This window comes from Sus scrofa, chromosome 2, assembly GCF_054392235.1.
Source record: "Sus scrofa isolate SSC_HxYL_T2T_F1_AM1 chromosome 2, Sscrofa_HxYL_maternal_Yorkshire_Landrace_v2.0, whole genome shotgun sequence".
Taxonomy (NCBI): domain Eukaryota; kingdom Metazoa; phylum Chordata; class Mammalia; order Artiodactyla; family Suidae; genus Sus; species Sus scrofa.
In genome coordinates this window covers 60,969,234-60,993,937 of record NC_139384.1, presented here as the reverse complement: position 1 = coordinate 60,993,937, position 24,704 = coordinate 60,969,234, and the positions used below count along the sequence as shown (strand labels likewise).

The 24,704-nt window shown below is 40.0% G+C and overlaps 1 protein-coding gene and 1 pseudogene across 1 annotated transcript in view; both read right to left on the bottom strand.

Moving 5' to 3' along the window:
- Positions 1-1,670: 1,670 nt before the first annotated feature.
- Positions 1,671-12,202, bottom strand: LOC146405403 (Golgi-associated RAB2 interactor protein 4-like; annotated as a pseudogene).
- Positions 12,203-12,843: 641 nt separating this feature from the next.
- The window catches only part of LOC146405402 (vomeronasal type-1 receptor 90-like), a 96,304-nt gene continuing 84,443 nt past the window's right edge, over positions 12,844-24,704 (bottom strand). Inside the window, exons 5-6 of the mRNA XM_085011683.1 lie at positions 15,211-15,288; positions 12,844-12,890 (exon numbers count right to left, since the gene is read on the bottom strand). Of these exons, the coding sequence (XP_084867809.1) occupies positions 12,844-12,890; positions 15,211-15,288 (125 nt within the window). The remainder of the gene's footprint in view (positions 12,891-15,210; positions 15,289-24,704) is intronic.

Sequence of the window (24,704 nt, the reverse complement as noted above, 5' to 3'; positions counted from 1 at the left end):
TTCAAAGACAAACAGTGGCCAAGGCAAGGAGCAGCATACCCTATTGGCTATGTTGAGCTAAAGTGTAATGTGGGGCTGTGTTAGGAAGGAGACTGGGGTCTCAGGCTTCAGCTTGATGTCACAGAATCTGCTGTAGAATCACTACCATGCTATTAAACATGTAAATTCTAAAGGAAGACAGCATTTCATTATAAAAAGGTAAGTTTTATTCATTAATTCAAAAAAAAGCTAGCTACAGCCTGTTCCCCATGACTGGGTGCCTTTTATGATGAGCCTCCAAAGTACTGTCCCTCCCTTGGTTGCATGTATCATAGTACCAGTGACTTCCAGCCCCTCACCACACTCTTCTGGCTGCATTGTGGCCCCTTTGCTACCCTCCTCCACCTCTATCTTAACTATCTGAACTACAGTGTCTTTAATATTTTTTGTGTAATAAAGACCTATATCCCTCCAGATCTTTTACTTTAAGATTCTTTCTGCTGCCATGCAGAGAGGCAGAAGACTAAAGGTGTGAAAGGGCCAAAGAGCCCATTTTGCTTGGGTTTTTATTTGAAAGTCCTGGGAGGAAGGTCAGGATGATAAACAAGGCATGCAGAATAAGGCATCCCAGGGGAAATAAGGAAACTATTCTTATTTTGACTCTCAATTCACTCACAGATTCTTGATTCCTCAGCTTAAAAACATAAGTTCAAGCTTATAAGCACAACATTTGAGGCCCATATAAATCCAGATCCATCCTACTTGTACCCTCCTATATCCAACTACTCCCCTCTAAGCATATTGTACTTCAGCTACATTCAACCTGTGACTGTTTCTTGAACATGTTCCCTTGCATTCTCTAGTACATTGTACTGTGAAGTTGTTGTTCAAATTCTGCCTCATGCCATATTTATACATAAAGACTGGGAGCTCCCTAAGGGAGCATGCCTCACACTTCCCTATACAGAACAGAGAATCTGGCACACACTAAGCACAGTCAGTGTCCACTTAAACATTGCTGAATCACCAGATCTCGTCCTATTAAACTGGAACATTTTGAAACACAAAGATCAAATTCACATCTGTTAAAACCAGGCTCATTAATTCTGTACCTGATCACCTTCTTCTATCTTCCCACCTCTGCAAACAGCCCTACTATTCACCCAAACAACTGAGCAGGAAATCTGGGACTCATGTTATATTCTCCCCCAACCTCATTCCCTTGTTTAATCACTCACTGTGTCCTAGGAAGTCCATGCCCAAGACCCCTCTACATGTTCATTGTTCAGGTCGTTTATCATCTCTCCCTTCATGGTCATGACCCCACTTGGCTCCTCTGATTATAGTCTTCTCCAAATGAGAGAAAAAGATGAAAAAAGGAGATGAGTTAGCAGTCACTTCTACTGGACTGTGAGCTCGAGGGGAGGGTTAGCATGTCATTTACTCTGACTTGCCACACATACCTGAGTATACAGCCTTTGAAAATAGCTGAAGTCAATAGAAAGGAAGAAGTTTAGAAAATCTGGCCACCTATTTAAACCCCCTTGAGTGTAATTGAAACGGGTGTATTCCTGGGAGAAGGAACTGTGTCATTGGCCCCTTGTGCTGTTGTGTTTTTTATCTCCCCGAGTGGCTTGATAGGATGTTACAATTGACTTATGTCCTCTTGTCCTTTTAGTGGGAGTTCTCTTTTAGTTCCCTTTTACTGGGAGTTCCCTTTTTCTATTCCTCAGGGCTTCAGCATGGGGTTGGGAGACTCTGACCTCCACCCTGATCATTTGTGTTGCTTTATTCTGCAAGAATGAGATAAAGGTTCCTGTTCCTGCACATTCAGAGATTTTTGTGTTTGGTCTGCTGATCACCTCCACTCCTGCAACCACACACATGCTGCCCATAGGTGTTACTGATGCTGCCCCTTGGTCAGGCCCTGTATGTGCTGTGTTTAGGAGAGAATGAATGTTCCTAAGTATACAGTATGTGTGGGAAGCATAGTGTTGGATTCCTTTCCCACCATCACAAGCAGGAGAGGTGGCCTCAGACCCCTTAGTGAACACAGTAAGGCTCCTAATGCTGATCTGATCTTGTCCCCCTTCTCCATGGAGCTCCATGGTCTGTGCCAAGAGAATATAACGAAGTAGAGTAAAATGAATGAAATTACAAAGAGCTGTCTCCATTCTACCTGAAGCTGAATCACTCAAGAACTTATAATTAGAAGAAACTTTGGAATCATCAAGTCTAGTCTACAAGTGGATGCAGTAATCCCCTCTATAGCACCCTCACATAGTTACTCCAGTTTTGCTAGGATAGTTCCAATGCCAGTGAGAGCAACACTGCAATTCCCAGTGAGTAGTCTCACATGTTTTTATTTTATACACTTGTCTAAATATTTTTGCAAAATAGATTCCTAAAAAATGAGACTGCTGGTCAAGGGCTATGTTCATTTTACATTCTGATAGCTATTAACAACTTGCACCTGTGTGCAAATACATTGCACCTGTATCCAAAGCATGTTGCAATGCCACAGATGTATACAAAAATCAGTGCATGGTTCAAATAAAGGAAAGACTTTGTCACAGTTAAAAATGTCTCATAACAGATCAGACTGTCTGAGTTGCAGTAGTAAGTATTCCAGAATAGACCAGACAGTCAGAATGCTGTTGAAAGCATTACAACATTGAGCATATGATTAAAGGAGCTAAAATCTAAAGGACCGCAAATGTTCAGAAACACTTGGAATTTACACAAAGTGGCAAGGTCTATACGCAGTGACTTATTTGACTTGAGCCCTTCCAAATGTAATGAATTTCCCTAGTGATCCTCTGAGAGCAATCTGAAATAAACTTTAACCACTCTCCCAAAGCACCCTAGCCCCATTTCTGATAGTCAATGGAAATTTTTGCTGCTGAGCTCTTATTCTCTGCCTCTGACAGGCATGACTTCCTGTCACCAGCTGGTTCAGCTTGGGTACCACTAAGCCAGGTGGTCCTGGGGGGTACAAAGGTCTTCCCAGTGTAGAAATAGATCTTCTTTTGCACCTGAAGTGAGGTACAGTTGTGGGTAAAAAAAAGTGGCCTATGGCAAGCTTCCAGTGGAGATGTTTTTCTCATGAATGTAGATGGATAACTTTACAAACTTTAAGGGAAGCCATCTGTCAGAACCAAAAGAGTGGGAGGTTAGGTGGGTTTAAACAGGAAAAGGCAGTGAGTCTCCTGGCCCAGCCAAAGTCCACTCCTTCTGTTAAAGGATTTACTACATCCTGTCTGCTTGACCCCAGCTCTCAAATCTACCTCCTTACCACTGACAGGTAGAGCCCTAGTTTGCAGTACATCACTATCTCATCACACCTCAGTTCAACATCTTTATGGTTCTTGACCACCTACCGAAAGTGGTCAGTCACTTGCTCTGCTATGCAAGACCTTCTCACTGTATGTCCCCAGCTAACTTTCTGGTCTTACTCCCACCCTTCTTACACAACTGATAGCCATTTCCCCCACAAGGCCTTAGTGAATCTCTGTGGCAGTGTCTGACCTCTCTTCTGATTCCACACCACAGATACTGGTCATGATGCTGAGGCCCCTCTTGCTTTGGGTACCATGTTATGGTGAATTATGTGACCCATGGTCTTGTCCCCTCAGTATCCTTTTTGCAGAGAGGGACTAAAACTCCTTGACTCACCTTGTCAGCGGCAAGCTCTTTGTGGACTTGAGGCCCCTTCTCTGTGTGTCTTTGTCATGTCTAGCATTGGCTGCACATCCCACAGCTGGTTGTGCCAGCAGCATAACATCAGGCATTGTGAGGTTGGAGTCAGTGTATGCAGTGCCCATGTGCACATCAACCACTTCTCCTTTGCTAATCTGTTATTTGAAGAAAGAGGAAAGAAGCATTGTCCTACATCCTGTTCTATATGTCCTCCTCTGCTCGACTCCTAAATAAAGTGCCTAGCACAGTTCCTGAGGTGCATTAAAAACTCAAAGGGATGTTTTTCCATACATGTAGTTCAAGTTCTGGACCACAGCAATAGTTCTGACTCACATCTCTCTCTCCAATCTGACCTCTCACAGGAGCCAAACTCCACTTCCTCAGCACACCTGTGATCATGTACTTCCCTGTTCAGAAGTGCCTCTGATCACTGTCAAAATAACAAATATATACACAGCCTGTAACCCAATTCCACCTATGAAAATTTATTCTACATTTACCTGTACCCACACAAAGTTGTTCATTACAATATTGTAGCAAGAGAATGATCACAATCCAATAAACTTTCAGTGGGGAACTATGTCCAGTCTCTTCGGGTAGAACACGATGGATGAGAAAAAAGTCACATATATATACATGACTCAGTCACTATGTTGTACAGCAGAAATTAACACAACACTGTAAATTAACTATACTCCAAATTAAAAAAACCTATTTTTATAACATGGATATTTTATTAAACTAACCTGTCCACCTCAAAAATTCCAAAGCAAAAGAAAATTAAATGCAAAGGGACTAAAGCAGTAAAGAACTGTGACAATTAAATGTATATGAACTGGAAAAATCACTTCAAAAAATTTCGAATATGCATTAAACATTGCATAAGCAATGTGTCAGTGTCAAACTTTATGAAATTATGTCATGGTTACACAAATAAATGTCCAAGCTTTCAGAAGTTTCCTGAAGAATTTAGAGGTAAATGAATGTAATGCTAGCCACTTGCATCTAATTCTAAAATGGTTCAGAAAGAATACTTATCTGTATTATGTCTCTGTGTGTGCTTAACTGCGTGTGTGTATGTGTATGTGTGCTCAATTCTGTCTACACATTACAATAAAATGGAATCTCTGAAACTTCCTGCTGTTCAGATTGACACAAGTCACTACACTAGAATCTAGGGACATAGAACTAAGATATCAGGGATTCCTAAACCTTCCAGGTAACTCTGTGGAGAAACCAGGGTTGAGTGTTGGTGACAGATGTAGTCATGGAGCTCCCTAGCTAACTCTCATGTCTCTCTCATTCTTTTCTTTCTAATACTCAGAAAAGAATTGCATATGGGGTTGTTTACACCCAAAGTCTTGTTTCTATTCCTAATCCATGACCCATAGTATCATCCATAAAAGCAATTCAGAGTATAAACTCCCTGAGCTGAGACTCAGAAAGTCTGGGCTTCAGTCACTTTGTGGTCTGGGAAAGTCACTTCACTCTCTTGGAAATCCTGAGTAGTTTGCTACTGAGCATAACAGGGATATTTGTTCTGCCTACATAACTGGGTTGTGAGCCTCACCATAAACAGACAGCAAAGTATTTGGGGCAGTAGAAGGCATCATATAAAATATAAGGGATAGCATTTGGCTGGGGATGGGATTAAGATGGTGGAATAGAAGGAGTGGAGCTCAACTTCTCTCCTAAAAACAACAAAATTCTCAACTAAAGACTGAGCACTCTACACCCAAATGGACTGAAAACCTTAAAAAAGATATCCTACTCCAGAAGAAAAAGAGGAGGCCACATCAAGAGGTAGGAGGGGTGATTTCACGATATAAACAACACCACACCTCCTGGGTGGGAAGCTCCACAGACTGGAAACTAACTGGTTTACAAAGACTCACCTACAGGAGTGAGAGTTCTGAGCCACACATCAAACTCTCACGTGTGGGGATCTGGCACAGGGAGAAAGAGCCCCGGAGCAACTGGCATTGAAGGCCAGTGGGGCTTGTGTGCAGGAGCTCCATGGGACTGGGGGAAACAGAGACCCCATTCTTAAAAGGCGCACACAGACTTTCACATGCACTGAGTTCCAGGGCAAAGCAAAGTCTCCAAGGGAATCTGGGTCAAACCTGACCACAGTTCTTGGAGGACATCCTGGGAAAACAGGGATGAAAGTGGCTTGTTGTGAGGGAATGACATTGAAAACAAAGCTCTCCAGAATATTCAGCAGCAGTGCCTTTCTCTGGAGGTGGCCATTTAGGGAAAATCTGGCCCCACCCATCAGCCAGCTGTTGAGAAGCCCCAGGGCAAACAACAACCCAGGTGAGATCACAGCACCGCCCTCAGTAAACAGGCTACCTAAAGACCCCTCAGGCACACAGCTGCCTCTAATCCCATCCAGAGACTAAGCGCAACCCACCAGAGGGATTAGAATCAGCTCCACCTACCAGGGGGCAGGCATCAGTCACTCCCATCAAGAAGCCTATAGCAAGTCCCCATACTGACTTCAGCCACAGGGGGGCAGACATCAGAAGTAAGAGAGGCTACAACTCTATTATCTGTAAGAAGGTCACCACACCAAAAACCTATAAAAATGAAAAGACAGAGGACTATAACTCAGATGAGAGATAAAGAAAAAAAGAAAAAAAAAACAGAAAAAACAGCTAAGTGAGGAGGAGATTCTTAGCCTCTAGGAAAAAGATTTTAGACTGTTGATGCTGAAGATGATGCAAGACATTGGAAATAAACTGGAGGCAAAGATGGATAACTTACAGGAAACACTGACCTAAGACATACAAGATATAAAACTTGAACAAGGAGAGATGCAAAATACAATAACGGAAATAAAAAATTCACTAGAAGCAGTTAACAGCAGAATACACGAGGCAGAAGAATAAATAAGTGAGGTGGAGGACAGATTAATGGAAATTACAGATGTAGAACATAAAAGAGAAAAAAGATTGAAAAGAAATTAAGAGAGTCTCAGAGAACTCTGGGACAACGTTAAATACACCAACATCCATATTATAGGGGTGCCAGAAGGAGAAGAGAGAGAGAAGGAGATAGAAAAAATATTCCAAGAGATAATAGCCGAAAATTTCCCTAACATGGGAAAGGAGTCACTCACTCAAATCCAGGAAGCACAATGAGTACCATATAAAATAAACCCAAGGAGGAACACCCCAAGACACACATTAATCAAACTGACCAAAATTAAAAATAAAGAGAAAATCTTGAAAGCAGCTAGGGAAAAGAAACAAATAACATACAAGGGAACCCCAATAAGGCTATCAGCAGATTTTTCAGCAAAAACTCTGCAGGCCAGAAAGGAGTGGCATGATATACTTAATTTGATGAAAGGAAAAAACCTCCAACCAAGATTACTCTACCCAACAAGGCTCTCATTCAGATTTGAAGGAGAAATCAGAACCTTCACAGATAAGCAAAAGCTGAGAGAATTCAGCAACACTAAACTAGCCTTACAACAAATACTAAAGGAACTTCTCTAGGCAGAAAAGAACAAGAGAAGAAGGAAAGAAAAAAAGAGCAACAAAAACAAATCCAAAGTAATTAATAAAATGGCAATAAGAACATACACATCAACAATTACCTTAATTGTTAATGGAATAAACGCCCCAACCAAAAGACATAGACTGGCTGAATATATACAAAAACAAGACCAACATATATGCTGTCTTCAAGAGACCCACTTCACTTCTAGGGACACATACAAATTGAAAGTGAGAGGATGGAAGAAAATAGTTCATGCAAACGGAGATCAAAAGAAAGCTGGAGTAGCAATACTCATATCAGAAAAAATAGACTTTAAAATGAAAAATATTTTAAGGGACAAAGAAGGACATTACATAATGATCAAAGGATCAATCCAAGAAGATGATATAACAATTTTAAATATCTACGCACCAACACAGGTTCACCACAATATATAAGGCAACTGCTAACAACCTTAAAGGAGAAATCAACAACAACACAATCATAGTGGGGGACTTTAACACCCCACTAACAGAAATAGACAGATCAACCAGACAGAAAATCAATAAGGAAGCATTAAACCAGATGGACTTAATAGATATTTACAGGACATTTCATCCAAAAGCAACAGAATACATATTCTTCTCAAGTGCACATGGAACATCCTCTAGGATGGATCACATCCTGGACTACAAATCAAACCTTGGTAAGTTTAAGAAAATTGAAATCATGTCACGCATCTTTTCTGACCACAACGCTATATGACTGGAAATCAACAACAAGAAAAAAAGTGCAAAAAACACAAACACGTGGAGACTAAATGACACGCTACTAAACAACCAATGGATCACTGAAGAAATCAAAGAGGAAATTTAAAAATACCAGGCAGCAAATGACAAAGAAGATACGACACTCCAAAACCTATGGGATGCAGCAAAAGCCATTCTGAGAGGAAAGTTTATAGCAATACAAGCCCACCTCAGGAAACAAGAAAAAGCTCAAATAAACAAGCTAACTTTACATCTAAAGCAGCTTGAAAGAGAAGAACAGACAAGACCTAAAATTAGTGGAAGGAAAGTAATCATGAAGATCAGAGCAGAAATCAATGAACTAGAAACAAAGAAAACCATAGAAAAGATCAATGAAACCAAAAGCTGGTTCTTTGAAAATATCAACAAAATTGATCAACCCCTACCCAGACTTATCAAGCAAAAAAGAGAGAGGACTCAAATCAATAACATGAGAAATGAAAAAGGAGAAGTAACCACAGACATCACAAAAATACAAAGGATCATAAGAGACTACTATATGCAACTATACACCAATAAAATGGAAAACCTAGAAGAAATGGACAAATTCTTAGAAAAGTACAATCTTCCTAGACTAAACCAAGATGAAATAGAAAAGATGAATGGACCAATCACATGAACTGAAATTGAAACTGTGATTAAATACCTTCCAAAAAACAAAAGTCCAGGACCAGATGGCTTCACAGGTGAATTTTATCAAACATTTAGAGAAGAGCTAACACCTATCCTTCAGAAACTATTTCAAAAAATTGCAGAGGAAGGGATACTCCCAAACTCATTCTATGAGGCCACCATCACCCTGATAACAAAACCAGACAAAGATTCCACAAAGTAAGAAAATTAAAGGCTAATTTCACTGATGAACATTGATGCAAAAATCCTCAACAAAATACTGGCAAACCACATCCAACAATACATTAAAAGGATTGTACATCATGACGAAGTGGGATTTATCCCAGGGATGCAAGGGTTCTTCAATATCTGCAAATCAATCAGTGTGATGCACCACATTAGCAAACTGAAGAATAAAAACCATATGATCCTCTCAGTAGACACGGAAAAAGCCTTTGACAAAATCCAAAACCCATTTCTGATAAAAACCCTTCAGAAAGTGGGCATAACGGGAACCTACCTCAACATAGGAAAGGCCATATACAACAAACCCACAGCCCACATCATTCTCAATGGTGAAAAGCTGAAAGAATTCCTGCTGAGATCAGGAACAAGACAAGGATGTCTGCTCTCGCCACTACTCTTCAACATAGTTCTGGAAGTCCTAGCCACAGCAATCAGAGAAGTAAAAGAAATAAAAGGAATCCAAATTGGAAAAGAAGTAAAACTATCCCTATTTGCAGATGACAGGATATTATACCTAGAGAATCCTAAAGACTCTACCAGAAAACTTTTAGAGCTCATTCATAAATTTGGCAAAGTCGCAGGATACAAAATCAATACACAGAAATCGACAGCATTTCTATATAATAATAAAGAAAGATCAGAACAGAATATTAGGGAAGTAATCCCGTTTACCATCACATCCAAAAGAATAGAATACCTAGGAGTAAACCTACCTAAAGAAACAAAGGTCCTGTACTCTGAAAACTATAAGATGCTGATGAAAGAAATCAAAGATGACAAAAACAGATGGAAAGATATACCATGCTTGAGGATTGGAAGAGTTAATATTATCAAAATGACTATACTACCCAAGGCAATCTACAGAGTCAATGCAATCCCTATCAAAATACCAAGGACATTTTTCTCAGAACTGGAACAAAATATTTTAAAGTTTGTTTGGAAGCACAAAAGACCCAGAATAGCCAAACACATCCTGAAAAAGAAAAATGGAGCTGGAGCAATCAGGATCCCAGACTTCAGACTATACTACAAAGCAACAATCATCAAAACCACATGGTACTGGCACAAAGACAGAAATATACATCAGTGGAACAGGATAGAAAGCCCAGAATTAAACCCATGCACCTACAGCCAACTCATCTATGACAAAGGAGGCAAGAATATACAATGGAGAAAGGACAGCTTGTTCAATAAGTGGTGCTGGGAAAACTGGCCAGCCACATGGAAAAGAATGAAACTAGAACACTCCCTAACACCATACACAAAAATAAACTCCAAATGGATTAAAGACCTAGGTATAAGACCAGACACTATCAAACTCCTAGAGGAAAACATAGGCCAAACACTCTCTGACATAAAGGACAGCAACATCTTCTCAGATCCACCTATCAGAGTACTGACAACAAAACAAAAATAAACAAATGGGACCTAATCAAACTTCAAAGTTTCTGCACAGCAAAGGAAACCCTAAACAACACAAAAAGACAACCCACAGAATGGGAGAAAATCTTTGCAAGTGAATTGACTGACAAGGGATTAATCTCCAAAATTTATAAACACCTTCTGTAGCTCCATACCAAAAAAACCAAACAACCCCATAAAAAAATGGACAGATCTAAACAGACAGTTCTCCAAAGAAGACATACAGATGGCCAAAAAGCACATGAAAAGATGTTTAACATCACTCATTATTAAAGAGATGTAAATCAAAACCACTCTGAGGTACCACCTTACACCAGCCAGAATGGCCAGCATCCAAAAGTCTACAAACAACAAGTGCTGGAGAGGGTGTGGAGAAAAAGGAACACTAGTACACTGTTGGTTGGATTGTAAATTGGTGCAAACACTGTGGAAAACAGTATGGAGAGTCCTCAGAAAACTAAATATAGAACTACCATTTGATCCAGCCATCCCACTCCTGGGCATCCATCCAGAGAAAACCATGACTCGAAAAGACACATGTACTCCGATGTTCATTGCTGCACTATTTGCAGTAGCCAAGACATGGAAACAACCTAAATATCCATCGACAGAGGAGTAGATCAAGAAGATGTGGTACATATACACAATGGAATATTACTCAGCCATTAAAAAGAATGAAATACTAGCATTTTTAGCAACATGGATGGACCTAGAAACTATCATGCTAAGTGAAGTCAGCCGTACAATGAGACACCAACTTCCAATGCTTTCACTGACAAGTGGAATCTGAAAAAGGGACAGACTGAACTTCTCTGCAGAACAGATGCTGCCTCACAGACATTGAAATACTTATGGTCTCCAGAGGAGACAGTTTGGGAGGTGGGGGGATGTGCCTGGGCTGTGTGATAGAAATCCTGTGAAATCAGATTGTTATGATCATTATACAACTACAGATGTGATAAATTCATTTGAGTAATAAAAAATTTATAAAAAAAAAATATATATATAAGGGATAACCAGATCCTCAAGTTCCTACAAAACACATCATGATAAAAAGCAAGCTTCAGTATAATAACACATATTCAATATAAGGTGACTCTGCATCTTGAAAAGTCATAAAATGTTTAGCAGATACATATATATAAAAAGACAAAACCTGGACAGAAACAACAATCATCAAATTTGGGACAGTGGAAACTGAGGAAAAAAGAAAATGCAACCAGAGAATGGTACCCAGAGAGATTAAATCACATACATGGTTTTTCTTTAAAAAATACAAATCTTTGGAGTTCCCGTTGTGCTGCAGTGGTTAATAAATCTAACTAGTAACCATGATGCAGGTTCGATCCCTGGCCTTTCTCAGTGGGTTAAGGATCTGGCGTTGCTGTGAGCTGTGGTGTAGGTCGCAGACGCAGCTTGGATCCCGCATTGCTGTGGCTGTGGCATAGGCTGGTATCTACAGCTCGAATTAGACCCCTAGCCTGGGAACCTCCATATGCCGTGGGTGCGGCCCTAGAAGAGGCAAAAAGACAAAAAAAAATTGAAAAAAAATAAAAATTAAAATTAAAAATATGTAAATCTTAAGCAAATACGGCAAAGAATGGCCTCTGCTTATACTGAATGTATAAACCAATAAGTAAAAAAAGAGCAACTGTCCATTTCATATATTACCTGACTGAGATGTTACTAAAGACATTTTTTCACACTCCACACATCATAGGTCTTCAATAAATTTTTGTGGCAGAAAGAGAATGAAAGGAAGAAAGGAGGGATGTATGAGAAAGTATGAGGGAGCAGGGGAGAGGACAAAGTCACACTCAAACATGGACACATACTTGACTATAGCATACCTTCCCTTGTACAGTTGCCACTGCATTTTCCGCGTGGATAAAATCCTGTTGCTGCCCATTGCCATCTTCTCTTAAGATAGCTGAAAAGAGCAGAGACATTATCTTTCACCCTTTATTTAGAAATTATTTTCCCTAGCACCACAGCATGGCCCCTGATACACAGTTAACCCTCAGATAGTGAGATGTTGTGATTTTAGACAAATCCTTTGGACAGATACTGTCCCTGGCCCATGCTTTGCTAGCAGACAGTGCCCTCATGGGAATTAGAGGAACACATACTTTCCTCTTGGCTGATGTGGGACATCACAAGGATGACTGTTCGTCTTAGTGAAGAGTGCAGGCCAGATTGGAGACCCTACCCTCACCTCTCAGCCAGCTGCCCTTGTGCAGTGAACAACTTGTACAACCTTGCTGGGTAGCCCTGCTGGCCCCTGACTATCTCATAGGCCTCAAACTTTCATTTATGCACCTTTCCCAGCCCAGGCCTACAACTTTCACTACTTTAAGCGTGGGTACACTGCACCCAGGAAAGTGGCCATCACTTCAATCCAGGCATAGACAAGTCACTCTGACTCCAAGCTTTTCACTTATCCTACCCTCTGAACAACTTTGCCCTATATACCAGGGGTCTCCCTACATCCCTGGTCCAGGTGAAGGAGGCACTGCCTCTCCTGTCCTCCCCCTACATAGGTCCCCCTAAATCCGGATTAGGATTTCTCCCACCCCTTCCTGCTCTCATCTCAGGGCTCTCCCAGGCCAGGTTTCTTCTGTTCCAGGTCAGGTTTCCCTGGAACAAAATTAATAAACAGAAACCACATTTAAATAGAGTTGGGAGACCAGATAGGGGAGCTCTGATGTCCCTGCCTCTGTAGCAGAGTCCAATAAAAAGAAAGAGTCTTCTTTACTGCGAAAGACTTTGCCAATAAGAAGCCATGCACTCTTTACCGTTGCCCTCACAACTTCCTTTCCTATTCCCCTTCCTCCACCGTGTCAGGGACTTGTACAGTGGCTCATCATGGTTGCAGAGATGGAACTGCAATTCTCTGCTGATCTGAAAAAGGCTATCTTTACTAGAGAAATAACTGGTTACCTAGTTATTTCAAGTCAATGCCCCAACTGGGTCAGGGTTCCCTCCATTCCTCTTAGCTGGAGTAATTCCTCCTCCTCTGAGTCCGGGTTTCATTCTCACCTTCTCCCTACATCACTCTTGCACTTACCACCCTCCTAGCTCTCTTACACACTCCCCCAGGGTCAGCCCCCTCCCAGATCAGATCTGGTTCTCCCTTACCCCTTTCTTGGTATCCCAGCCTTGGAGCTATCCCATGTAGCACAGACAAGCACACCATCTCACCATACATGCAGGGCACCACCCTCTTTTCCCCAGAGCCCGGTGTTTGGGACAGTTTAGCCTTGAGGCAGGGGATGGTTGGGACTGGACCTCAGTAGGATGCCATGCCCTTCCCCCCGCCCCACTGCTTTTAAGCCTTTCCTACTCATGGTGACCAGTCCAGTCGCCATCACATATTACTGTGTCCCAATCCCCAGTCACTGCTGGAGGTGACACCGTCCTTCTGCAAATTCATCCACTCTGAAAGAGCACCCACGGTACAAGATGTGCATGCCTTGTCACCTTCACCATCTCCAAAGGAAACCCATGCCCTTGCTGCCATGGGTTGGGGGCAGGGGGAGGGGAAAAGTGCTTTAGAGCAGACACCATCCCAAAGGGCATTTCACTCGAGGGACAGGGAAGGGATGATGTGCTTCAAGAGGACTCAGGGCCCTTTTCTGGTGGTGGAGGGACTCTTGCAGGAAGATGATCCTGTCTCTGTCCTTATCTCCTACCCACTTCCTTCTAATTGTGGGGATCACATGTACCTACACCTTCATGGTATGCTCTGGTATGCTCTGTGGGACAGCAGCCCATAGTGGAGTCCTAACACAAATCCTCCATATGCAAAATTAATAAGTGACAGGCAAACATGCAAAGTAAATCCAATGAAGGCCTGGCTTTTCTTACCCCACCTAAAAATAACCAATAAAATAGTGGAACTTGCCTCTTGCCCTGCTTAGGTTTATGCCTGTTGAACAGTGAAAACATCTTCACTCTTTTTCAGGCCCTTTAGGGTCTGGGCCACCAATGAGTGAAGGGTTAAAGTCTCCACACTGGGACATGCTAGTAGGCACAGCTGCAAGTACACCTAGCAAAGGGTTGAGAACACAGCCAGAAAAATAGCCATCTCCACCAATGTCCAAGGCCCTGACAGGTTGACATCCTAGGACTAGCTGGTCCCAAGTGTTCCCACTTTACACAGGGAGAAGTAAAGCATGGCTGTGACTTGCACAGGCTCCTAAGCTTGTCCATTTCCAAGGGTACAGGTTGAACCTTATTAGAGAAACTACCTTTAGAGCCTTGAAACAGAAGCATCCCTTGTCCACCAGCTTATCAGTCAGTCAAGGTCACCTTGCTGAGGCCCACTATTCCTGGAATTAGGCCCCCTGGATCTTTCAGAACTTGCCTAACCTGACCTAGGACCACTGAAGACAAATGAGGCCACCTTCTTTCAGGGTCTCTGTGGGGATCAGGAGAGACTATTGTGAAAACTAGTATGTTTTATGGTTCCCATAGGTCTAGAAGGGCCTAGCCCTAGGGAAGCCCCATCCCCAGAGACAAGCAGCTCATCCCTTCCATTTCATTCCTACCTACTGGGTGTCCTGCCTCCCATTGTGGAGTTGGGGATTTTCTCTCATGCCTCTCTTCTACCTCCCTCTCCCTATACACGTTTTTGTCTCTATATCATAAGTATACTGTCTGCTCCCACCATGCCCCTAAAAAAGGCAAAACAAATAAAACCCTCCAAAAAAACAGAACACTGGTCCTACTGGAGGCCTCAGTCAAGAAGAAAGGTTGTGGGCATAAAGCTCCCCTAGGTCTTCAGATGCCTCTAATTTTTGACTCCAGTTCCTGGGTAGACAAGTTAATTATGAGTCAGTTTTTGAAGGCCGTGAAAGGAGGTAAATATAATCAGAGCTGACAGGTGTATCATGTTCAACATTTATTGAGTCTACCACATAAAGCAGTATTATTGTCATGTCTCATACATACCTACCTCTCAGTAAGACCAGGGTTGGTTGAGGTGAACACAGAGCTGGGGGCATAAGATGAGACACCTCACTACTCTGGTAGTCTTGGGAAGAAGAGACTCAAACTTTACAGGCTGGAGAATGCACCATCCTGGAGGGTCAACAAACATTTGGTCACAGGCTTTCAAGGCAAAAGGTGTCCATATAAGAGGTAACAATGGGATGATATAAGATTAAATAAACAAAATAAATAAATTATGAATTTAATCTGGTGTCCAAAAGGAAAGATATCTTCCCCCTTCCTTTTTCTAGACCATTTCCTTGTGAAAACTTTTAATTATGAATATTGTCTCTGTGTTTTGATTAGCATGCAAAATCTTTTTTAAAGGCAACCAAGCCCCTGCCAGCTTTACAACATAGAAATGTCTTCCTTTAGGCTTTAGAGCTATGGCTTTGAAATGTACTCATCAAAGGAGATAGTACTCTTATTTATAAGACATTATCTTAAGTACCTTGTCTAAGTTGTAACTACCTGTTTTGTGTGTGTGTTTCCACGTGTATGCATGCTTGTGTGAGGATATGTGTGCATGTGTGTATGGTAAGAACATTTAACACATCTAAACACTTAAAAAATTTTTAGGTGTACAATACAGTGTAAATAACTGTAAGCACTATTTTGTACAGAAGATCTCTAAAAATTATCAAGACTTGAAAGACTGAAACTTTACAACAATTTAATAGCAACTTCCCATTGCCCCATTCCTCAGTTCCTGAAAAACACCATCATATTCTCTACTTTTATGAGTTTGACTATCTTAGATATTTCATAAAAGTGGAATCATATGGTATTTGTTCTACTGTGACTAACTTATTTTATTTATCATGTTATCCAGGTTCATCCATGTTGTCACATATGGCAGGATTACACACACACACACACACACACACACACACACACACACACACACAGGAATATTATTCAGCCTTAAAGAAGGCAATCCTGTCATAATGGAACAACATGGATAAAACTGGAGAGTATTTAGTAAAATAAATTAGACAGACATAGAAAGACTGCTACTGAGTAATCTCTTATATGTGAAATCAATAAAAGTCAAACTCAAACTTGTAAAATTAAAGAGTAAAATTGTGGTTTCCAGGGGCTTCAGGAAGGGGCTAATGGGGAGTTGCTGTCCAATGATACATTTCATCTATCCAAGATGATTAAATTCTAAAGATCAACCATATACCACTGTGCCTGTGTCACAGAATGGTATATGATAGCCACTTAAAAATTTGTTGTGATAGATCTCATGATGAGTATACTTACAATAAAAAAGATTGCACAGTAAATAATGATAGAAAGAATTCACTTATTATTCATCATTATCCCTACTAAATTTCTCATAAGAATCCCTTGAAAATGTGAGTTTTTTTGTCCTATAAAAGCTACTATTTTATATGCCTTCAAATCTGATACTTTTTAGAAAGTCAAATTTTTAAATATATATTGAAAGTACTTATATTTATACAATAATAAAGAATATGGTTATAAAAAAAGACCTGTTGACAGAATTAAAATAATAGGAAAATGAATATGATGTGGCTTAGGAAATTAATAAATGAGAAAATGTTGATATTGGCATAAAATACTGGAGGCCAGAGACATAATAATGGAGCAAATCTATCAGGTGGATATTTTAATTTTTTTCCAGGAAATAATGGGTTTATTTGGAATAAGAATATTTACAATTCAGAGTGCAAATATGGCATGCAAATTCCCACATGGAAGGGAGAGGAGAACACAAGTATAGAAGGGAAAAGGAAGTTGGGAGAACTCTAGTAAATAAATATATATAGCAATGAAGAGTTGTTGGCTTTTCATCGGCCAAGACTCTGTTGGGAAAAAAGAGGAGTCTCTCTTCTTACTCTTGGCTCTGGTATTGTCACAGGGCATGAGAGATCCCCATCTGGCCTCCTGACTCTATTTATTTATTCATTTATTTATTTATTATTTCATATGATTTTTTAAATTTTTATTATAATTGATTTACAATGTTCTATCAATTTAATTTCTGCTGTACCACACAGTGACATCTGTGTGTGTGTGTATATTCTTTTTCTCACATTGTCCTCCATCATATTCCATCACATGTGACTAGATATATATACCCTGTGCTATACATAGGGATTTCATTTCCCATCCACTCCAAATGCAACAGATTTCATCTACTAACCCCTGACTCCCAGAGTTCCCATCCTGGCTCAGCAGAAATGAATCTGACTTGTATCCATGAGGGCATAGGTTCAATCCATGGCCCTGCTCACTGGGTTAAGGATCTGGCATTGTTGTGAGCTGTGGTGCAGTTTGCAGACACAACTCAGATCTGGCATTGCAGTGGCTGCAGTGTATCCCAGTGACTACAGCTCTGATTCAACCCCTAACCTGGGACACTCCATATGCCACTGTTGGGGCCATAAAAAGACCAAAAAAAAAAAAAAAGAAAGAAAAACTAACCCAAGATTCCCAATCCATCCCACTACCTCCCAATCTTCTCTGGCAAACACAAATCTGTCCTCATTTCCATTACCTTTTGTTTTTCCAATATTTTAGACTCCAATATTTTAGTTTGTGCCATATTTTAGACTCCACGTAGAACTGATATCATATGGTGTCTGACTTTTTCTGACTTACTTCACTTAGTATGAGAGTCTCTAGTTTCATCCATGTTGCTGCAAATGGCATTATTTTGTTCTTTTTTAAGGCTAGTAGTATTCCCTTATATATAACACATCTTCTTAATCCACTCATCTGTTGACGAGCATTTAAGTTTTTTCCATATCTTGGCTATTATGAAGGGTGCTGCAATGAACATACAGAAGCATGTATCTTTTCAATGAAAGTTTTTTTTTCTGGATATACGCCCAGGGTAGGATTGTGGGGTCATATGATAGTTCTATATTTGGTTTTCTGAGGTACCGCCACACTGTTTTCTATAATGGTTGTACCAATTTACATTTCCACCAACAGTGAAGGAGGGATCACTTTTCTTCACATCCTCACCAGCATTTGTTTTTTGTTGACAAGTTAATGAAAACCACTCTAGCTAGTGTGAGGTGGTACTTCATTGTTGTTTTGATTTTCATTTCTCTAATTATTAGTGTTGTTGAGCATTTTTGCCTGTGTCTGCAGGCTATCTGTATGTTTTCTTTGGAGAAATATCAATTTAGCTCTTCTGCCCATTTTTAGCTGGGTTGTTTGTTTTGTTGTTGTTGTTGAGTTTTATGAGTTGTTTGTATATTTTGAAAATAAAACCTTTGTCAGTGGAGTCATTTGCAAAAATTTTATCACATTCTGTGGGATGTGCTTTCATTTTTTGAATGGTTTCCTTTGCTGTGCACAGGATTTTGAGTTTAATTGGATTCCATTGGTTTGTGTCTATTGTTTTTAATGAAGGAGGTGGATCTAACAAGGTTTGCTGTGATTTATGTCAAATAGCATGTAGTTGGATATTTTAAAAAGCCATTGTTTTTCCACTCCAAATGATTACACGTGTCTTTCTCAATATAAATGTTATGATAATATGCTGAAATTCTGTTTTATGAATTTAAATATAATAAATTTAATTATTTTGCAAAGGATATGCACTTTTTTGATAATCACATAGGTATTTCAATGTTAGTTTTTAAAACTATATTAAAAACACATAAGGAGGAGATGGGATTAAAACGGCAGAATAGAAGGACTGGAGCTCAACTTCTCTCATAAAATAACAAAATTACAACCAAATGCTGAGCAACCTTCAAACAAGTGTACTGGAAACTTTCAAAAAGATATCCTACACCAGAAGACAAAGAAGAGGTCCATCAAGAGGTAGGAGGGGCAATTACATGATATAAGCAACCCCATACCTCCCAGGTGGGAAACCCCACAGACTGGAAACTCACTGGTTCACAGAGACTCACCTACAGGAGTGAGAGTTCTGAGCCACACATCAAACACCCACATGTGGGGATCTGGCACTGGGAGAAAGAGCCCCCAGAGCATCTGGCATTGAAGGCCAGTGGGGCTTGGGCAAGGATCTCCATGGGACTGGGGGAAGTGGAGAACACATTCTTGAAAGGTGCACACAGACTTTCACATGCACTGGGTCCCATGGCAAAGCAAAATCTCCATAGGAATTGGGGTTGGACCTGACTGCAGTTCCTGGTGTATCTCCTGGGGAATAAGGGGGTGAATGTGGCTTGTTGTGGGGGAAGGACATTGGAAGCAAAGCTCTTGGGAATATTCAGCAGCATGCATTTCTCTGGAGGTGGCCATTTTGGGAAAATCTGGCCCCACCTATCAGTGCTGAGAAGCCCCAGGCCAAACAACAATCCAGCTGGGATCACAGCTCCCCTCATCAGTAAATAGACTACCTAAAGACCCCTAAGGCACACAGCTGCCTCTAATTTCACCCAGAGACAAAGCCCCACCCACCAGAGGGATAGGAATCAGCACCACCTGCTAGTGGGCAGGCACAAGTCCCTCTCATCAGAAAGCATACAGCAAGTCCCTGTACCAACTTCAGCCACAAGGGGCAAACACCAGAAGTTATAGAGGATACAAATCTATTACCTGTAAAAACATCACCACACCAAAAACCTATAAAAATGAAAAGACAGAGGACTATAACTCAGATGAGGAAGAAAGGAAAAAACCCAGAAAAACAGCTAAGTGATCAGGAGATCCTCAGCCTCCAGGAAAAAGATTTTAGACTGTTGATGCTGAAGACGATGCAAGACTTTGGAAATAATCTGGAGGCAAAGATGGATAATTCACAGGAAACACTGAACAAAGAAATACAAAATATGAAACTTAAGCAAGAAGAGAAGCATGGCGTTCCCATCACGGCTTAGTGGTTAACAAATCCATCTAGCAACCATGAGGTTTCAGCTTTGATCCCTGGCCTTGCGCATTGGGTTAATGGTCTGACAATGCTGTGAACTGTGATGAAGGTCACAGACGTGCTAGGATCCAGTGTTCCTATGGCTCTGGTGTAGGCTAGCAGCTAGATTCTGATTAGACCATTAGCCTGGGAAATTCTATATGTCATGGGTGCAGCCCTAAAAAAGACAAAAAGACCAAAAAAAAGATGCAAAATACAATAATTGAAATAAAAAATTCATTACAAGCAGCCAACAGCAGAATATAAGAGGCAAAAGAATGAATAAGCAAGGTAGAGCACAGATTAGTGGAAATCAAGGATGTGGAATAGAAAAGAGAAAAAGATTGAAAACAAATGAAGAGAGTCTCAGAGAACTCTGGGACAACATTAAAAGCACCAACATCCATATTATAGGGGTACCAGAAGGAGAAGAGAGAGAGAGAAATGGACAGAAAAAACATTCAAAGACATAATAGACAAAAACTTCCCTAACATGGAAAAGGAATCACTCACTCAAATCCAGGAAGCACAACGTATACCATATAAAATAAACCCAAGGAGGAACACCCTGAGACACATATTAATCAAACTGACCAAAATTAAAGAGAAAGAAAAAATACTGAAAGCAGCTAGGGAAAAGAAACAAATAACATACAAGGGAACCCCAATAAAGTAATCGGCAGGTCTTTCAGCAGAAACTCTTCAGGCCAGAAGGGAGTGGCATGATACACTTAATGTGATGAAAGGAAAAAACCGCCAACTAAGATTACCTTACCCAGCAAGGCTCTCATTCAGATTTGAAGGAGAAATCAAAAGTATCACAGATAAGCAAAACCTAAGAGAACTCAGCCACACTAAACCAGCTTTATGACAAATACTAAAGGAACTTCTCTAGGCAGAAGAGAAAAGACTGAAACAGGAAACAAAAATACCACAAATGACAAGGCTCACCAGTAAAGACATATATACAGTAAGGATACAAAATCATCCATGCACAATTATGTCACCAAAATCAGAAATCCTGAGAAAAGGAAGGTACAAATGCAGGACACCGGAGTTGAACTAGCGATTAAGAGACCAACAACTTAAAACAATCTCATATGTATGTGTATATATATATTAGAGAGAGACTCATATCAAAACTCCAGAATAATTGCAAACTTAAAATCTATAATTGATACACAAACAAACAAGAAAAATCAACTCAAACACAACACTAAAGATTGTCATCAAACCACAAGAGGAGAGAACAAGAGAAGAAGGTAAGAAAAAAAGAGCAACAAAAACAAATCCAAAGCAATTAATAAAATGGCAATAAGAACATACATATCAACAATTACCTTAATTGTTAATGGAATAAACGCCCCAACCAAAAGACTTTGACTGACTGAATGGATACAAAAACAAGACCCATATATATGCTGACTTCAAGAGACCCACTTCAATTCTAGGGACACATACAAATTGAAAGTGAGAGGATGGAAGAAAATAGTCCATGAAAATGGGAATCGAAAGAAAGCTGGAGTAGCAATACTCATATCAGACAAAATAGACTTCAAAATGAAGAAGATTTTAAGGGACAAGGAAGGTCACTACATAATGATCAAAAGATCAATCCAAGAAGAAGATATAACAATTTTAAACATCTATGCACCCAACATAGGTTCACCACAATATATAAGGCAACTGCTAACAACCTTAAAAGGACAAATCAACAATAACACAATAATAGTAGGGGACTTGAACACCCCACTTACAGCAATGGACAGATCATACACACAGAAAACCAATAAGGAAACACAGGCCCTGAATGATGCATTAGATCAGATGGACTTAATAAATATTTATAGGATATCCCATTCAAAAGCAACAGAATACACATTCTTCCCAAGTGCACATGAAACATTCTCTAAGATGGATCACATCCTGGGATACTAATCAAGCCTTGGTAACTTTAAGAAAATTGAAATCATATCAAGCATCTTTTCCGACAGAAACGCTATATGACTGGAAATCAACAACAAGAAAAAAACTGCAAAAAACACAAACACGTGGAGACTAAACAACATACTACAAAACAACCAATGGATCACTGAAGAATCAAAGAGGAAATTTAAAAAAAAAACCTAGAAGAAAATGACAACAAAGATATGACACTCCAAAACCTGTGGGATGCAGCAAAAGCCATTCTAAGAGGAAAGTTTATAGCAATACAAGCCCACCTCAGGAAACAAGAAAAAGCTCAATAAAAAATCTAACTTTACATCTAAAGCAGCTTGAGAGAGAACAGACAGGACCTAAAGGTCGTAGAAGAAAAATCATCATAAAAATCAGAGCAAAAATCAATGAAATAGAAATGAAGAAAACTGTAGAAAAAAAATCAATGAAACTAAGAGGTGGTTCTTTGAAATGATCAACAAAGTTGATAACCAGCCTTATAAAGAAAAAAGAGAGAGGACTCAAATCAATAAGTTAGAAATGAAAAAGGAGAAGTAACAAATGACATCCCAGAAATACAAAGGATCATAAGAGACTGCTAGTATATGCAACCATAAGCCAAAAATGGAAAACCTAGAAAAAATGGACAAACTCTTAGAAAAGTACAATCTTCCAAGACTAAACCATCATGAAATAGAAGAGGTGAATGGACCAATCACAAGAACTGAAGTTGAAACTGTGATTAAAAACTTAGAACAGGAGTTCCCGTCGTGGCACAGTGGTTAACGAATCCGACTAGGAACCATGAGGTTGCAGGTTTGGTCCCTGCCCTTGCTCAGTGGGTTAACGATCTGGCGTTGCCGTGAGCTGTGGTGTAGGTTGCAGACGCGGCTCGGATCCCGCGTTGCTGTGGCTCTGGCGTAGGCCGGTGGCTACAGCTCCGATTCAACCCCTAGCCTGGGAACCTCCATATGCCGTGGGAGCAGCCCAAGAAACAGCAACAACAACAACAACAACAACAACAAAAGACAAAAAAAAAAAAAACTTAGAACAAACAAAAGTCCAGGACCAGATGGCATCACAAGTGAATTCTATCAAATACTTAGAGAAGAGCTAACACCTATCCTTCTGAAACTATTTCAAAAAATCATAGAGGAAGTGAAACTCCCAAACTCATTCTATGAGGCCACCATCACCCTGATAACAAAACCAGACAATGATACCACCAAAAAAAAGGAAAATACAGGCCAATTTCACAGATGAACATTGATGCAAAAATCCTCAACAAAATACTGGCAAACCGCATCCAACAATACATTAAAAGGATTGTACATCATGACGAAGTGGGATTTATCCCAGGGATGCAAGGGTTCTTCAATATCTGCAAATCAATCAGTGTGATGCACCACATTAACAAACTGAAGAATAAAGAACATATGATCCTCTCAGTAGATGCAGAAAAAGCCTTTGACAAAATCCAACATCCATTTCTGATAAAAACCCTTCAGAAAGTGGGCATAACGGGAACCTACCTCAACATAGGAAAGGCCATATACAACAAACCCACAGCCAACATCATTCTCAATGGTGAAAAGCTGAAAGAATTCCTGCTGAGATCAGGAACAAGACAAGGATGTTCACTCTTGCCACTACTCTTCAACATAGTTCTGGAAGTCCTAGCCACAGCAATCAGAGAAGTAAAAGAAATAAAAGGAATCCAAATTGGAAAAGAAGAAGTAAAACTATCCCTATTTGCAGATGACAGGATATTATACCTAGAGAATCCTAAAGACTCTACCAGAACACTGCTAGAGCTCATCCATGAATTTCGAAAAGCCGCAGGATACAAAATTAATACACAGAAATTTACTGCATTTCTATATAAGAAAATTCAAAGATAAGAAAGGGAAATTAGGGAAGCAATCCTATTTACCAGTGAAACAAAAAGAATAAAATATTTAGGAATAAACCTACCTAAGGAGACAAAAACTTGTACTTTGAAAACTATAAGACACTGATGGAAGAAATCAAAGATGACACAAATAGATGGAAAGACATACCATGCTCCTGGATTGGAAGAGTCAATATTATCAAAATGACTATACTACCCAAGGCAATCTAGAGATTCAATGCAATCCCTATCAAATTACCAAGGACATTTTTCACAGAACTTGAACAAAATAGTTTAAAGTTTGTTTGGAAGCACAAAAGACCCAGGATAGCCAAAGACATCCTGAAAAAGAAAAATGGAGCTGGAGGAATCAGGCTCCCTGACTTCAGACTATACTACAAAGAAATAGTCATCAAAACTGTATGGTACTGGCACAAAGACAGAAACATAGATCCGTGGAACAGCAAAGAAAGCCCAGAATTAAACCCACACAACTACAGTCAATTATACTATGACAAAGGAGGCAAAAATATGCAATGGAGAAAAGACAGCCTGTTAAATTAGTGGTGTGGGGAAACTGGACAGCCACATGTAAAAGAATGAAATTAGAACACTTCCTAATACCATACATAAAAATAAACTCAGAACAGATTAAAGACCTAAATATAAGAGCAGATACTTTAAAACTCTTAGAAGAAAACATAGGCCAAACACTCTCTGACATAAAGGACAGCAACATCTTCTCAGATCCACCTCTTAAAGAAAT